Source organism: Anomalospiza imberbis, chromosome 11 (genome assembly GCF_031753505.1).
Source record: "Anomalospiza imberbis isolate Cuckoo-Finch-1a 21T00152 chromosome 11, ASM3175350v1, whole genome shotgun sequence".
NCBI lineage: Eukaryota > Metazoa > Chordata > Aves > Passeriformes > Viduidae > Anomalospiza > Anomalospiza imberbis.
In genome coordinates, this window is record NC_089691.1 from 18,468,160 (window position 1) to 18,485,614 (window position 17,455).

Below are 17,455 nucleotides of genomic sequence, written 5' to 3' on the forward strand. Positions count from 1 at the left end.
AGGAAGATGTGGAGGGGCAGGTGTGGGGAAGGTTAAAAAATCGGCCAAGGGGGATGTATCTTGTTTTTGTAGGTATAAAATAGATTGTGATGTCATGGCTCCATGCATGTAAAGCTTGAGATCTTAAAGGGCTGAATTGTTGGCATCCTTGTTTAATAAATGAGCCCATGTTACTCTTGGTTTTTTTTGGGAGCCAGACGATAGCTACTGTCTGACTGTTGTGGGAATAAGATCATGGGGTGCAGAGACGAGGTCATGCAGCCTAATGGCTCTTTGTCCTAAATATGTCTTTCTGTTACAGAATTATTATGGTGACATGCCTTTAGCTAAGAGATAACTAAAACACTAAATTCCATTGTGGTTTCTGGGTTTAAAATTAAGAGTGGAATAAGCATACTTAATTTCTTACTCTTGTTACTTTTAGTCTCTTGTGGCTGCTGTGATGTCTGCTCTGGCACCTACTTTGTGAGTGACATGTCAGGAAAGAAAAGATGTGATGTTGCTTAATGGAAGTGTTGGACTTAAGCACTCCGATCCCAAGGAGAAGCCACCATCATTCAAAAGTAACCCTGACAGTATGGCTTTCAGTTTGAATGCTCTGTGTGGCATCAATTTGGCCCCCTGGGTTAATTCCCCTCCAGCGTGGTGTCATGCTGCTCCACACAAGGAGTGACCCACCTTTGTGGCTTGCCAAAGTCCTCAAAAAATCCCTGTTCTGGTATTTAGCAGAATGCTTCAGATCAGAGCCAGTTGGGTTTGCATGAAGGTGACTTGGATTATCTTACTTTAGTGAACATGATGATCAAGCACTCTGTGGGACTGAAACTCTTTTATTATAACTCAGTAGGTTTTAATACAGTAATAAATAACAGCACAGCTCGTTGAGCAGAAGGATAAAAATCAAGGAGTTCAGTGGTAAGCCAGCTTGCATTTCCTTCATGTAAGTGAAGTCAGCGATTTATTATTATTTTAGGCTGTGTCTAATGGTCATATTAGTGGTGTGAATAAAATGGATGTATCTGGAGTGCTTTATTCTTCTGCTTATTCAAGCCTTCCATATTGGGGCTGACATGAGTCATCATCAGCTGTAGGCAAAGTAGTATAGAGCCCAGCTAAGTCCTTCTAATTCATTATTAGCTGTAACATGTAGAAGCTCAGGGCATGTTACCGGTATAAAACTGGTTTGAATAAATACCATCTTCATTCTCTTGCTTCTTCTGGTGGCTCTGTGTGTTTGCTGTAAAGCAGATCCCCTCCAAACAGGTTTGTTCCAGGACTAGTGACCTTTGTGCTTGTAGCCAGTGTGTTGCCAAGTGTTTTGTTAAAATAAACAGTCCTTTCAGAATTATTTTCACTCATATTTTGGGATGCTTTGAATTTTTTGGTTGGAAGACTTTCCAGTTGATGTTGAAAGCTGTTCCAGCGAGCACTGTTTGGGTTTTGGTGTGTTTGTATTTTCACACTGGGGTCATGATTGGTGGCATGCTCTTGGTATGTGCTGTGTAAGCGACCTTGAGAGCAACCCAACATGTCCCGTGGAATTATGTGAACAATGAATGGAGCAGCCTATCACTTGATCTTTTCCAGACAAGTAGGTCAGGATTGTAGATGTCATTGGACAAGTAAGCAACAAGATGTGGAGGTTGGGCTTGATGACCTTTAAAGGTCCCTTCAACCCCAACTATTCTGTGACGTCCTGCTGATGTACAGTGTGTCCCCAAAAAGAGGAGATTTTTTCCTGTGATAACCCAAGAGTTGCATTTGAGTTTACAAATGGCTTTTATTTAAAAAGGAAAAGGATACAACTGTTTCTCTGTGTGGCATTTGGGTGTTTGATAGATTTTGATCTGGTGCCATCTTTACATCTTTTGTGTTTCAGTGCTGAATGTTGAAGTTTTGTAAATAAATACTTCAGTAGCCCATCTTTACATCTTTTGTGTTTCAGTGCTGAATGTTGAAGTTTTGTAAATAAATACTTCAGTAGCCCACAGGCAATATTCTGAACACCAATTCATTCTCACAGGCTAATGCTGTGGATATGAAAGACTTGTAAATCAAGCTCTCTTCTTGCTTAGCCTCAAAATGCCAACAACTGCACTCCTCAACAGTGGAACTTATCTTGGCACAGGTGTGTGTCCATTTGCTATATATTTGAGCAACCCTTCACAAACCTTATGGTGACAAATGAGACTAGCTTTGATGGTATCAGGTTTTAAGATTTATGAAAGCAACAGGTTAGGTGCTTTTCCCACTCCTATACTTCTTATCTATAGTTTGGGCAAAATAGTCAATTTTAAGTTAATTTTCACCTGTGAAAATCAGTATTGCATGGTACATTAAGAGAAGATCATGCAGGGGCAAAGTAGATTTACTGCATTAAAATTTTGAAGCTACTTGAATTTTATTTCTTAAAGTCTGGACAAGCAAACAACCTGTGCCATTCTGCACATGGGTAACTCTACATCTCTAGGAAGTTGATGAGAAGTTTCATTTAAAAGTCAGCATGTGCTGTCTCTCCTACTGTTTTAAGCTTAGCTGTGGTTACGTTTTACCCAACACCTTTTATAAAACTGGTTTCAATTTTTGCCATTATTCATTTTTTACGAAGGTGCCATTATTTTTACCCAGTCCCATTTGTGTTCTTCACATTTGACAAATGACTGATGAATGAGCAACCTGAGCAAAACCAGGTGTGGAAAAGGATGCTTCTTCTCCCTTGTGGAAACTGCATACTCAGGGCTTCTCGGGAGCTGAGGGAAAACTCATGTTCCTCCTTTTTTATAGCAGAATGCATGCTTTCTCAGGTTTGGGCTCCAGAAATATACCCAGAATCTCCAAATCCTGTGTACCTGTGAAGGTTGATGTGATTTAAACAGCACTCTGACCCGTCAAGGGCCTTCTGAGCCGAGGATGGGCATTCTGCACCTCTTCCCTGCCATGGGAAATGCAGTGAAGTCATTAAAACACCTATTTTTGCAGGTGTCTTACAAGCACTGGAGACCTGGGAGCTCCCGTGCTCTGTCCCTCAGGTCCAGCAGGGGTTACTGTGGGCTGGAACAGTGCCAGGGTCAGTCACCCCTGGGAAATGTCACTGACCTGCCCAGGCTGCCAGTACGTGACTGCCACTCCAAGCTGGCCTGGCCAGTGCCGTGCTTGGCAATCTCTGAAGGAAGATAAGGTTTGACAAATTCTTCTACCCCTCTAATGTGACTCTTTCAAGCCAGTAGTGATCTGTGTTAGAGTGCTCTGGTAAATCTTGTGTTGGTGCTGCTTGGGCTATAGCAAAGATGAAGGCTTGTTCTCGGGCTGTGGAAGGCTTTGCAAGGGGAAGCTGGCAGAATAGGTGGCTTCAGACCATCTGCCTGAACTGGTTTTGGGCTTTCAGGCAGCTGAAATATCTGTAGTCCTATGACTATGCTCCTTCTTGAGTTCACATCTCTATGCCAAGTCTTGCAAGAGATTTTGGAAGCAACTTTATGTCTATCTTTGACAGTTCCTGTGAGGAGGAGTCATCGGTGTCCTACTGTCAGTAATCTCAAACCCTCTAGTGCTGATGCAGGTGCTGCTCAGCTTCCTTCTGAGAGAGAAGGATGGCAGAAGTGGACCTAAACATGTGGTGCTTGAATTAAGCTTTTCACCGTGGTAGTACCATAACTCAAACTTGTGTGTCAGATGTAGTTGTGTGGCTGCTGTTGCTGCCTGTGAAGTCAAAATACTTACTCTCTGAAGCACCTGGGGTAGGTAAAATCGTTGCAAAATATTTGTGCCTGACATTTTATGGAGTCAGTTGCTTGTCTGTCCTAAAATGTTGCAGTGTTTTTTGGTATCTTCTCAGGAACTGTATAAAATAAAAATTTATGGCATGTGTGTTGAGAAGCAAACAGCTGAAATGTTGGTTTCCTAACAGAAAAGTAGCAAGACTTCAAAGGACCTAATTCTGTCTGAAAGCCACACTTGTAGAATGGCAGCCAGCAGGCCACTAACATGCAAATGACATCAATTCCTATCTCCCTGAGTACATTTGGCTAAACTCTCTTTAATTTCCTTAGATACCATTGTCATGTGTTTCTATAGCTAAAGCACAGTTTTTAAATACTAATCTACAAAAACTTTATTCTTGTTTGCTTCGTGGCTTTCCCTTGGATGAAAAATCACATTATGCAGAGGAATTTTTGGTGATGGACTAAACAATCCCTGGTTGTGTAAATGATGATAATTCTGCACAATGTGCCTTTTCTTCTTCATAACTTTGTGCTTGAAGATGAGTGTTGGATTCACTTACTTAGACTGTAATCATGATGCCAGATCTTAAATAACTTTCTCCTATCTGCTTTGGTTTTCAAGTTCAGAGGGATTTTGGGTGAATTAGGTAATCAGAGAGTTTTGTTTGGTAACTGATACAGTTTCCTTGTGTTTGCTGTGTCCTAAGGTGAAATGATGGAGTCAGTTCACCATGGTTGTCATTCCCCATTCGGTACAAGTTACTTTTCTTTTTCTTGCTCTTGGGCTTTCTGGTCAGTGTTGTTCTGGCCATTTCTCCTGGGAAATGGGCTGAAAGAAAGGGGATCAAATGTACTTTAGAAAATTTGGCATTAAGGGGAGAATGGCAGCTGGAGAAGTTACTGAAAAGGTTTATCTATTACTAAATTCACAGTTGGCCCTATGGGGAATCACAACCCAATCGACTTAATTTTGATGACAATGTGAATGAGGTGGCTGTTCCATCTTGGAGGACTGGGAAGGTCTCAGCAAGAGGACTGAACTTCTCATGTGAAGCTACTTCAAGCCACTGACGTTTGTAGGGGTGGAAATGTGATGTTGTTTTTAAATGTTTGAATGCAGCATGTGAGAAGATGTCTTTGAGGATGAGTTAAACCATTGTCTGGTTGTTTGGATTGCTCCAAGTTTTGTGGTAGGAGGGTACTTCCTGGCATTGCAGTGAAACCCATGATCAATATTTAATGGAGTTAATTGAAGGAGTTTTGTGTTCTTTAGGATTTTCAGACTTAGTGACCAAGCTATGGTGAATATGATTTTATGGATTAACAGAATCTTGAACCTACTGAAAAACTTAAGGAGAATAAATCACTCTTACTGCAAGTGGCACTAATTGATTGTCTTTCTCAGATACCATTCTCCTCAATTTTTTCCCTAGTGACAAAGAACAGACACTTATTTATATAGCTCCCTGTTTTTATTCAAAGTCCTAGAAAATAACTTGTTCCTGCTGTTGATGGGTTTTTATACTTGGAAGGGATAGGTTGAAGCAGCTTTGAAGCCCAGGACTAGCATGGTTAACAGGCACGGTTGTGCAGTGGACACACTGAAGCCTGGAGCCCTTGCAGAACACATCAGTGGATGTGATTTTGTCTCGTTTTTCTTTGGGTACCGTTAATTGTTAAATGACACAGAATTTTAACCTTTCTTAAAAATCCCATGACATTTAGCTGTCTAGGCAACAAAAAGTTCTATTGAACTGAGAAAACTGACCCAAAAGTATTTTACTTGTAATTGTAAACTGTAAGTCCTAAGGCAATTTGCTTGAAACAAATGGTCTTTTTAATTAAAAAAAGAAAAAAAAAAAAGGGAAAGTGGGGTGGGGAGAAGAGTCTTCCTTCCCCTTGATTCACTGTCTTCTGAACATCTCTGGTATGTCCCTGCTTAAATAAAGCATTGAGAGCATCAGCTTTACTGTCACAGGAAGCTTCAGAAATATTTTTTGGTGAGAAAAATCTTCTGTATGGTTTTGGGAACAGGAATATTTTCCTTCCCAGCTTGTGGTGGCCAGAACAGCCTGGAGCTGCTGGCATTGGAATGGCCTTCGGTCACTTGTGTTGCACCAGCAGAGGATTTTGGGGCATCTTCACCTTTGCTTTGGAAGCAGAAATACTTGGAGATGAGACCAGTTAAGATGGTGTGATTTGAAGTAGTAACTGCAATGGGAAAAGCAATTCTTGGTGTTCCACCTTCAAGAAGTACTCTCAGCACCAGATCTGCTGGGTTTGTGCTTGCTTCCAGAAGTTACCCATTGCAGAGAAATCAAACCTGTGCAAGGACAAATTCAGGAGTGTATCAGCAACCCAGACCAACTAACTGAGCCTGGTTATCTTCATCCAGATGTACCAGAGACTCAGAGCTTGAGCCTACAGCAATTAACTGCCTCCCAGCTATGGTTGAATTTGATAGTCTTAACGGCCTTTTCCAACCTAAATATTTGTATGATTCTATGACCTTGAAGCTTTCCTAGAGGACGAGTGGTAGTAATGCCACAGTTCATTAAATACTTTTATTCTGGCGTAAGTCCCGTTTTTATTGTTAGCCATTTAATTTCTGGATTACACTGTGCAAAACACATTTCCCAAGCCATTAGGCTGCCCTGGCCTGTGCCTGCCCAAGAGTGAGCTCTCCTGGGTGCCTCTCCAGAAGGAATTTGGTTACTGCAGCACTATGCCAAGTTCTTGCCATCATTAGCAAGTCATTAGTAAATTAAGTCTGAGTGATTCTCATCAAGACTGGACAGAAGGAGCAATTATCAGCAGTATTGTTTCAGTTGTTTGTGTTGGCTTCATGCAGAGGAACTACTTGAGCCCTGTGCTTTGCGCTTAAGCACACAGCTATGCTTCATGTTTAAATTCCTGAGTCCTTGATCACTTAACAGGAAATATTTTTACTTTTGGAAACTGAAGGAAGTGTGTGGGTCTACTCAGAGGTTCTGTCACTGATGTGTAATATAATGCGGATTTTGAAGAATGTCGTCTGAACTACACCTAAAATTCCCACTGATATGGTGTGTGTGCTTAAAGCTAGTGAAAGCCATTGATTAAATGTTTGCTTGATTGATATCAGACCCAAGGGCTGGGAAATCCGCTCTATTTATATGGGTTATTACTGTTCTTTTCATAATGTGGAAGAAAATAGGCAGCTAGTCAGATACTTGAAGTGGATGTATGCACTGGAATTAGCAGTCAGATTTCAAGATGAGAGAAGGTATGAGAAAGCCTTTCCCTTGCTTCAGATAATGTTGTTCTCCAGGGTATTCCAAAGTGTGAGGGATGAGTGCTGAGTAGTCAGGGTGGCTCCATCCAACACTTTTCTAGCCCAGCTCAGCCTTGTAGGCCTGAGCTGGGTTACACATGGGTGCAGTCAAGTTGATTTCTTTCTACTGCCTTTCTCTGCTTCATCTGAAGTAAAGAGATCCTCCTCAGTGCTGCATGGCAAGAGCAGATGGAGCTTGAGTGGCTGACAGAGAGACTCAGTGCAGGAGTCTAATGCTGGGGCCAGCCCGTGGAGATGCTGCTGAGCTGGCATTGAAGGCTCTTCTGGAACAGAACCAGTTTTGGGGCTCTACTTCTAAGGCAGTGTTTTACTCTTGTAGCCAAATTCTTGTGTTACTATGCTGTGATAAATTTAGCTTTTTTGCCATCTTAGCTCATTTCTGAAGTACTACAGATGATGACAATAATTTTTATATTACTTCTTGTTTGTCAATACCAAAATGCCCAAAAACCAGTGTTCTATTCGATTGAGTAACAGTACAGCAAAACTTTGGTTGAGATTGCTAGAGATATATGATTGGAGATCCAGAGGGTTTGGTTTCAAGTGGGTTTATTTTTTCCTTTCATGTCCTTATTCAGTCACATTTCTTAGGAAGTGTATCCAAACCAATAATTTGTCATCTTGCACTTTGTGTCTCATGAATTTGGACGAACAACAGGAACTATTCTTCACCCAAAATGCTAGAAGGGGCTGAGAACCAAAATTAGATCTTAAGTCAAAGCTTTTATTCACGGTTTCAAGTTCAGGGTAGTAGAATTTAATTGTAGGGTTTTTTGGGGTTTTTTGCAACTCTTTGCTCATGAGATATTTTGTCAAAAAGGAAGAGTGCTTTATGGCTTATCTACAGAGTGACTCTGGGGCATCTTGGGAATTTTGCCCAAGAAGGCACATTTAGGTTGTCTTTAATGTAGAATCTGCAGAACAGGATGCTCTAGGACAAAGACAAATTCTCAACAAACAGCATGGAGTCCATTAGCGTAGTCCCCACCAGATTTCCATGATGGAAATCCTAAGGAAACTCAAGAGAGCAGCCAGTGACAAAACAGAGAATCAAAGTCTTCTTCGTGTCATTTTGGTGCAACTTAATGACAAAAAGGCAGTTCAATGTGTTCTTTGGTTCATGACTAGACTTTTGCGAGCTTGTGACACATGAAATCAGAACTTGCCTTTCCTGGCATGCTGAGGGCAGCACAGGCCATTAAAAAAATAAAATTAATAATTGAGTAGCAAAATAAAATATTTTAATGTAGAATGGCACAACAAAATCACAGGGAGAGTATGTTCTTGTGAAATAAGTTTGTATTTTGCCAACAAAAATCCTGTCAATTAGGCAGTGTGTGTCTCAAAAGTTGACATGTAGTGGATTCAGTTAAATATGTTGGTATATATTATAAATAATGTAGTATTTGGTGATACAGGGTTGAGATGTGGATCTTGGAACTTTGCTGGTGTCTCTCCTGGGAGTGTGAAGGGTGGACAGGCAATGGGCAGAAAGGAGAGACTTTGCTCCATCCTGGGACAGAGAACAGCAGGGGTACCTGATGCCTGCGGAGGAAAAGGAATGTGCAGATTCTGTCAGGCAGTTAGGGATTGGTTTTAAAATAACATATTCAAAGAGAAATGTTACAAAAAACCACTTGTTTACTGACAACTTCATCTTCTTAGAAGATGAAAATTTAGTGAAAAATAGACTTACCTGGATTGTGTCGCTCTTAGCACTGATGATAGGAAAATTGATAATGCCGTTTGGGGCTGACAAAGTGCTGTGCTTTTCACAGGACAGTGTTGTCTATTGATACAGTTCAACAAAGCAGATTGAACTTTCTAGAAATGCTATCTTATTGTGCTTCCCTGTAAGCTGAGACTTCAGAAAATAATGCCAGTTGGGCAGTTTTTATGTGTTTGAGTACGTTCAAGGAGCTGGATAGAAAGAAGTAGTCTGGAAGGTGTAGGGACTGTGCCCAAGTGCAGTTGGAACATGCATTAGTCCTTTGCCAGCCATGCCTGAATGGGAAAACTTCTTGCAACTCTAGATTGAGACAGAATTAATGGCTTTGAAGCACCAGGGAAGCTGAGGATGGGGTAAAGCTTTTTCAAGTGCTTCACGTTCCGCTGCAGGTCCTGGGTTATGCTGGGAAGCTGAGGACAGGACTGCAGAGCCCTGTGGGTTTATCCAGGGCACCCACTGCCAGGGAATGTGTGTTAGACTCATAGGGCATTTATTCAGTTATTTCTTACTCTGTACTTAAAAACTTTTAACCTTACTGCTAAAGAAAACTACCATTGTGTGTTAGTACGACTGGAACGAAAGCTGAATAGCGAGTTAGCCTTGAGCGAACTGTCAATCTGACTTTGATAGCCCATCACTTAAAAGGTCCTTTTATGTTTATGAAAAAGCATGACATCAAAGCCAGGGGGAAAAAAATACCAATACTTAGAGCTTAACTTAAACTTGCATAACTTCCAAGAAGAGGCCTTGTGTGAACTGTTTGTTTGTCCACTTGCGTGGCTAATTAGTGTAGGTTACTAAAAGTCTGAGCAGTGGCCATCAAGTTTCTTCTGCTCTTCTGGGGTTCATTGTGCTTCCATATGTGGATCCCTCAAACTGGAGTAGCATAGAGGATATTGCAGTCGCTTCTTTTGCAACCTCTAGGTAGCATGCTGGAAATGCTTGAGTATAACCATTATCAGGTGAGTTGTTATTGAAGACTTATTTTAAAAACTTGCTAAGAAGGTGTACAGGAAACCCTTTTCCTCTGGTGTCTTGGGTGCTTTATTTAATTTCTTTAATTCCAATAAGTGGGGGCCATGCATAGTCACTTGTAACAGCAAAAGTCGCTTTAATGGAATCGTTTTAAAGCAAAATAACTTCTCATCCTGTTGCCATATTTTGGGTTGATTTCTAGCTTCCGATAATAATGTTAATGATCAATGAAAGATGAGAGAGTTTCCAGGATATGGTGGAAAATTTTAGTGGAAAAAAAATGACCTTTATTCTCTCGCTTATTTAGAGTTTCCAACAGTTGTTCAGTATGAGGATTTTCATATTTTGTATGTAAAAAATTCCTAAGTACTGAGAAGCTTATCTTAAATGCAAAAATAGCTGTTACTGGCGACAGTGATTGATCTGAACTGAAACACTTCTTTTCTTGCATCTTATTTGCATGATGTGTTTATAAACAGGCTGCCTTATTTGTATATGATTTAGGCTGTATATCTGAGGTATAAATAATCTGTAGGCAGAAAAAGGTGTCTTTGTTTCTTCTTTTATTTTAACCAAGGTATTAATTAAAAAAAACCCCAAACACTCAAAACCTAAATAACCTTTATATCTTTTATATCTCTGTTATTTGATACTAGATTAAGGATAGCAATCCATACTTCTTGATTTTAATTGTTAGCTACTAACAAGTAAAATGAGTTCTGCGGTACAAGTAATTTCTCCATATTTTAGTGAAAACTAAATGTCACATAGCTGAAGGTCTGAACTTAGAACTGACTGTTCTGGAGTGTCTGTATCAACTGAAAACCCGAGCGCTGGTCTTAAGTGAGAAATCTCATGTTGTAGAAAAATAGCTGGAACTTCTTGGTGTACTGATAGTAAGTCAGCTGTTGAAGGACCAAATCATAAACTGATTTCTTGCCACCAAATGCGAGTTAGTGAAGCAGTGTGGACTTCCTTGGAGTTGTACAGGTTTGTGTTTTGTCACATAGCTGGTCCTTATGTCACAAATCTGTAGCTCAGATCCATAGCACCTGCAGTGATGTTGTAAAACAATAAAACCCTTTTATCCTTTTTAAATTGTGTCGTACAGGTGCAGACTCACCTTGAGAATCCAACCAAGTACCACATTCAGCAGGCCCAGCGGCAGCAGGTAAAGCAGTACCTCTCTACCACTCTAGCAAATAAACATGCCAACCAAGCCCTGAGCTTGCCATGTCCAAACCAGCCTGGGGATCATGTCATGCCACCTGGGACGGGGAGCAGCGCGCCCAACAGCCCCATGGCTATGCTCACCCTCAACTCCAACTGTGAGAAAGAGGTAAGAACTCTCCTGTTCGTGTTTTCAGTAAAACAGAGCTGACATCTGCTTTAATTAAGTTGTTTTAAAACCATATTTGCTCACTGTTAAGATGTTCTGTTTGTCTTTTCTGTTCATCGTGAAAATGTAACTGCTACCTCTGTGTCTGCCTGATTAATAGACGTTTTTGGCAAAAAGCCCATGTCCCTCTAGCTTCCTCTTGTTTGAACCATTTTAGCTAGTTTATACTTACTAAAACTACTTTTCTTGTTTCCCACCCTGTTGCTTGATGCACACAGTGAATAATTGACCTTTGGAGAATACAAAGCAGCTTTGTAAGCTGTAGCTTTCTGGAATAATGTTATTTATGGCTTGTTCGTCTAAAAAGTACAAAGAGCATAGCAAAAATAACTGAAAAAACACAGAGCTATTTTGAGATATTTTAGGTATTTTTGTGGTAAAATTTGAGCAAGTCTCCTGCATAGCTGGAAGGCCAGATTATCCCAGCTAATATGCCCTAAAATGTTACTGATTGCTGTCCCAGTGCTGCAAATATGAGACTTCAATGGCCTATGTCTAGAAGTCCTTTGCAACCTTGTCTTAATCTTCAGTGGCAAAAACTGAGTTAGATGTTACATGTGTGCTCAGGCTCCAAAGGAAAATGGTTGGGAAGATATTAACAAATATAAGAATCATGTCAGAATTTTTGTAACATAAAAAGTAGGAGGCAGTTGTGGAGTCCCTCATTCCCCATTCAAGATTTTGTGCCAGATTTTTAGTACAGATGCATTCCATGAGCAAAATATTACCCAGCTTCGAGAAACAGTTATTACAGAACATATTTTGCACATGCAAGGGTAATACTTGTACTCCATCGTTTTGAAAGAAATGAAAATGAGATATTTCCATCCTATTGTCCCAGCTGTACCCAAACACTTTTTTCTTGAGGATATTTACAGCTTCACTTTGCTGTGTCATCGGGAACATGTGTGCATGACGCTATTTCATTCGTGCTCTTTTTGGGACTGAGACTGTGCCATGAACTCAGATCCATGCTTTGCTTTTTCTTCTTTTTTTTTCTTTTTTTTTTTTTTTTTTTTTTTTCTTCTTTTTATATCTGCAGGGATTTTATAAATTTGAAGAGCAAAGCAGGGTTGAGAGTGAGTGCCCGGCTCTGAATACACACTCACGAGCATCATGCATGCAGGTACTGGATGACACAGGAGGTGGAGCACAGGTCCCCTTTCTAATGAGCATGTTTCTTTCATGATATGTTGAAAAATAAACTTACCCCACAGTGTCTTTAAGAAGTTGAATATAAGATGTATTTAAGGTACAAGACAGCAATGTTGTTTATTAGCATTAGTGTCAAAAGCACATAAAGATACCTGGAAAAGGCTCATGCTGTTCTAGCACTGTAATGCCACAGCAGAAGAACACATAAACCATTTAAGGTCTTGCATCAGGAAGTATTTTCTAACTGGGTTTTCCAAGACTGCATGGATGTGGTTTTGCCCTGATAATCCACAAGTCCACATTTCTATGCAGATCACACTTGTGCTTTAAAAAATTATATGAGAAGGCTTTAATCCGTCTGTGGTAATTCATCCTCAGTAATCGCCCTCTTATACTTTCATTCTTTTTCTTAAAATGAAGGGGGTTTTATTTCTTACCAGAATCATTAACAAGACTTCGGGTATGGGCTGTAACTGTTAGTTCTTTTCTTGCCCTCACTTCCAGTCAGTGTAATTTGTTGTGATCACACTTTCTGGAGCTGATAAAAAAATCCCATGTACTGCTACTTTTACCATCACCATTATGCATTGATTTGGTAGATCTCTGTCATTTAAGCTCCATTTTTTATAATGAGCAAAAAGGAAATAGTCCTGTCCTGAAATAGTCAATCCTGCTGGACAGTTTGGAGCATGTCTGTAGGTGCTGTGAAGGGCTGTTTCCTCCTGCCTGTGCAGGAGCTTATGGAGGCACCTTCCAGCCCAGCCCCCGAAAAAAGGTGTTTTGTACCACCTAAAATCAGCTCTGAGCTGCCCCTGGGTGGTGCTTCCTGGGAGGAGGGTGTACGAGGGACACAAATCCAATGGATTCTGCTCTTGGGGGCCAGCAGCAAATCTTTGCTCCCTCTCCTTCCATGCAGGTGTCCAGGGCTTGGCGTTCCTGCCTGTGCCCAGCTTTTGGTCCCATTTTATGGAGGGGAGGCAGCAGTGCTGCAGTGGGGAGAGGGAGTTGTGTCCTTAGAGTCACTTATTCCACAGGCAGCTTCCTCCTCCACTGCTGCAGGAGGAGCAGTGTGTCCGTGGGCAGGTGGTGCAGGGTAGCTGCTGGTGGGAGGAGGGGGTTGGACCATGAATCCTCAGCTCTGCCATGACCTGAGTATCCTGCCAGGACAGCAGGAGTCACAGCTGAAGGATTGCCCCGCTGCACAGGCACCTCTGCTGTGTGGCTGAAGTGCTTCGTCCGGCTCCTGTGTCCCAGTGATTCTGATAACTGTTCTGTTTCTCTTTGTCCACCTCTCTGCTACAGATGGATGATGTGATTGATGATATCATTAGTTTGGAGTCCAGTTACAATGAAGAAATCCTCGGCTTGGTGGACCCAGCCCTGCAAATGGCAAACACGGTACAATGGTCCTTTCCTTCTGCTTTCCCTGTTGAGTCTAACTGGTTTTCCTTGAGAGGAGCCAAAACTGCAGCAGGACTTTTCTTCCTTGCAATTAAGTAGTTATTGCATTGTTCTACAGAGAGTAATTAGTTTTCCTTTGAGGAGTTTAAGGTGATACAGTTACAATGAAAAACGTGAACGTAAAAATACAAGCTGTGGAGTCAGGTCGAGAGAATACAAAGGACAATTTTACTTTTCTGATTTCCAAGATTGCAACAGAGGAGTAAACTGTGCTACCAGGAGTAGCTTGTTCCCACTGATATTGAAGATTGTCATGGGCTTTATCCTGGGCTTCAAAAAAGAAAGAGCCTCTGGCATCCCAGGTTCCTGAATGTTGTCATATTCAAGTAAGAAATTGTCTGCTGTGTGTTAGCATTCCTATCCAGAGACAATTTGTTATCTCAAACATCACAGCTTTATCTCTGCCTGATTTCAAGTGCAGAGAAGTCCCCAGCTAGACGGCAGGAAAGATGTTACAGAATTTAGCAGGAGGAAAAAAAAAAATTAAAAAAGCAATCTTCCAAACAAAGAAAAGGGAAGGAAGAAAGAAGGTTGAAAACTGAACAGGGCAGGGGACGTGGGAAGCCTGTGATAAAAGCCAAAAACACCGAGGTGCAGAAGGCGCTGAAGGAAAGCGCAGGTGTCCTCCAAGTGGCTCTTTTGGTTTGGTTCACATTGCTTTGAGAATTAATATAATCATGCTTCTGGCATAATCTGATTTTGATCTTGTGTGGAGGGTAGCTCCAGTGAATTTTTTGCCTTAGGCTTAAGTGCTGTTAGATCTGGCTGAGTAGATGTCTGCCAGTGCTGGCGTCTGTTTCTGTTTCATCTGGTGCCAAAATTTACAGCTTACCACAGAGCATTGATTTTGTGGCATAGGTTTGCATTTGCTGACAGTAGTTGTCTGATGTCATGTTAACCTGGTCCTGTGCTCCCACAGATTCCCACAGCCCTCTCAGAGACGTGGTGGATGACGCAAGAAGCGGCCCACCAGCTTCCCTTTCTAAATGGAGCCCTTTGAGCACACAGGGAAATAGCTGCACGGTCCTGCTGGAGAGAATAAACTTTCCTTTAATCTTAGATGACTTGCAAAGTGCAGCTGTCCTGGAATTTGAGAGAAAACCTCAAGGAGCTGACAAAAGATAGCCTTCAAAAAGTTAATCTGTTTTTCGATTTATCTATTTTTTTTTTTTTCATTGAGGGATGTGGTCCTTCTGGAGTCCTTTCTCTGAACTACCATTGGATTGGGACACATTAATTCAGAAGGGGCTTGGATATCTTTATGCTGTTCTTCTTTTCTCGTTTCACAGGGACCCCAGAGTGGCTCTTTGCTTCCAAACAGGGATAGAAGGATACTCTGCACTCTTTTGGTGCAAGGAGCCCCTGTAGTCAATATTTAGGGTAGTCTGCATCCCTCTTGTGCTTTGCTGTACTTGCTGCATGGCAAGAAGCCTTGTAAAGACTGCCTGATCCACATTTATTGTGGAATTTCAGAATTTTCCCACTCTGTGTGGTGGAGTCTAGAAAAATAAGGATATGAAACAGTGAAATTAAGACTTCTTTACTGGTAAGTTTAAATAAGTGGAGGAAAAAAGCATATTTCAGTCTCTGAATCAGCCTAGTACCAGTCCTGAAGAGATGGAAATTGAACCATGTTTCTCAGCAATTGGTTTAGGGAAAAAAAACCAAGCCAGACACTTTTCTTTTGGGACAGGACTTAGCTCTTAAAACATGCAACATGTTATTAATAAGGAATTAAAGCCTACAGACGGAGCTAAGTCGACGTAGGAGAAATCAAGAGAGGAAATGGTCTCTAAAGAGACACAAGCTATAAATAGCTGTGCTGAGTCTGTGACAAAGGCAGTTGTTGTTCCATAACCAACAAAGAACAAAAGGACCAGTTTGTTACAGTTGGTAACAGTACTTAATTGATAAGCAAAATCAGAGATTTCTGTGCAGAGCAAGCTAAGGGAGTTTCCAAGTACCTTGAATTGAAAATGGCCCATTGCAGTCAACTGCTTGTGAGAGTGTTTTCAGTTTTGGTGTTTGGTGGAATAATATCTGTGGTGGCAAGTATCACAAAATGGTAACTAGTTTATAGAGAAGGTTTTCTGCCTGTCACCTGCTAATTGAATTAATGAGTACTATGTAAAGTGCTCTTGTGGAGATGACAATTAATTCATCCAGCTAATCAACTCCAGCCAGAGCCTGGCCTGGAGAGCTCTGTGAATAGGTACAGCTCCATTTCTAAATATGGCTTTCTTCTGGAATTTAAACTCCACGGTAGAGGAGTTTTGTTACAGGGGCTGCTGCTGAGCTTATGCTTGTAGGTCAGGGAACATCACAATACATTGTGGGCTGCACGAGCTGGGGTGCAGAACCCATTCCAGTGTGTACTGGTACCTTAGGAACAGCCTTGTTGATCACACAGCTGATGTCTCAGTGATTTTAGACAGAATGTGGGTGCTTGTTTTGTTGGAGTAGTGGAGGAGAAATGAAAGCCTCAGACTCCCCTGAATGTACACTATGATGAATCTGCAGTCATAATTACCATATTTCAAATTTCTGTTATATAAAAGCCATTATTAGGAAAAAAAAAGAAGCAGATGCAAAGTGATAGGAAGATTTAAATTTGTTTTACTTCATGTTTGTGCAATTTGTGATGCCAAGACCTTGAAATATGAAATCTCCCAAGTGAAAGCATTTTCAACCATGCTGTTTCAATGAAGATAACTTGCTAAACCTGGCATAAGCCACCCTTCCTTCATTTACTTTTTGGAAGAGTAAAGGTAGATGATCTGGCTGGTGCTGTATTTAAATTCCTTCTTAGCCAGAAATAGCTAAGAAAGTTGTAAGGAAAATCATATTTAGGTTAGAAACATGCTAGAATTTGAAGAAGACAGGGAAGGAGCTTCCTTAGCTCCAGAAAATTCCACGTCTTTCTCAAGTTTGAGATTCCAGCTTCCCTATGAAATGACTGTGGAAGTTTTGACATTTTCCCATCTTGTACTTGTGGATGGTGATGAAAGGCTCGACTGTCTTAAAGCCAAAATGTTTGCCAACAATGTGTATTTTTTCCAGTTTCTTCAAATAAGAAACAATTGAAATAAATGCCCAGGTGTCACTGCAGTGGGCATCTAATAAACTCCTTTTGGGCTTTTTTTGCCCCATTTAAGTCTAGTGGCTGCTTTTGTGTGCTCACCACACTGCTCTCTTGTGCATCTCAAGCCAATGCCCTCAGCACAGGGGTCCTCTGCCCTTTCCCAGTTCCCTAAACCCTGCACTAATGAATATTGGGTTTACCTTAGTCAACTGATTTTATTCCTCTGGGAGCTGTTATAAGTGAGGATGTGCCTCAATTTTAACTTCTCTTTAGCTGCAGGTATTTTAAGTGACATGGCCCAGAGTGTTGCATGCACTTGATGTTTTTTGGGAAGGAATTAATGTAAGTTAGTCCCAGAGATGTGACCTGCAGCCATCCTGGAGAAAAGGCTTCTCAGGGACTCATACTGAGCATGGGCCATGTGTAGGAAAATGTTACAACTGAAGCTTTGACCTGTGGAGTTTGGATGCTGGGGAAAGTGGTCGAAGAAAGGAGCTGATCAGGTTCTTTGCTCATGGATCACTGATTTAAGTGGAGATTGTTGGCATCTCCTTCCCCCTAATGTGAATTTCTCTGATAAGCATTCCTGCGGACAGCT

General features: G+C 41.2%; 1 protein-coding gene across 8 annotated transcripts in view; it reads left to right on the forward strand.

The window, feature by feature from the left end:
- The window catches only part of MITF (melanocyte inducing transcription factor), a 100,044-nt gene that overhangs the window by 69,584 nt on the left and 13,005 nt on the right, over positions 1–17,455 (forward strand). For 5 of the 8 annotated variants that reach the window (XM_068202240.1, XM_068202237.1, XM_068202238.1 and 2 more), the window contains 3 exons: positions 10,872–11,099; positions 12,202–12,285; positions 13,617–13,712. In XM_068202240.1, coding sequence (XP_068058341.1) covers positions 10,872–11,099; positions 12,202–12,285; positions 13,617–13,712 — 408 coding nt within the window. The remainder of the gene's footprint in view (positions 1–10,871; positions 11,100–12,201; positions 12,286–13,616; positions 13,713–17,455) is intronic. The other 3 variants (XM_068202239.1, XM_068202234.1, XM_068202235.1) reach the window with 1 other exon arrangement.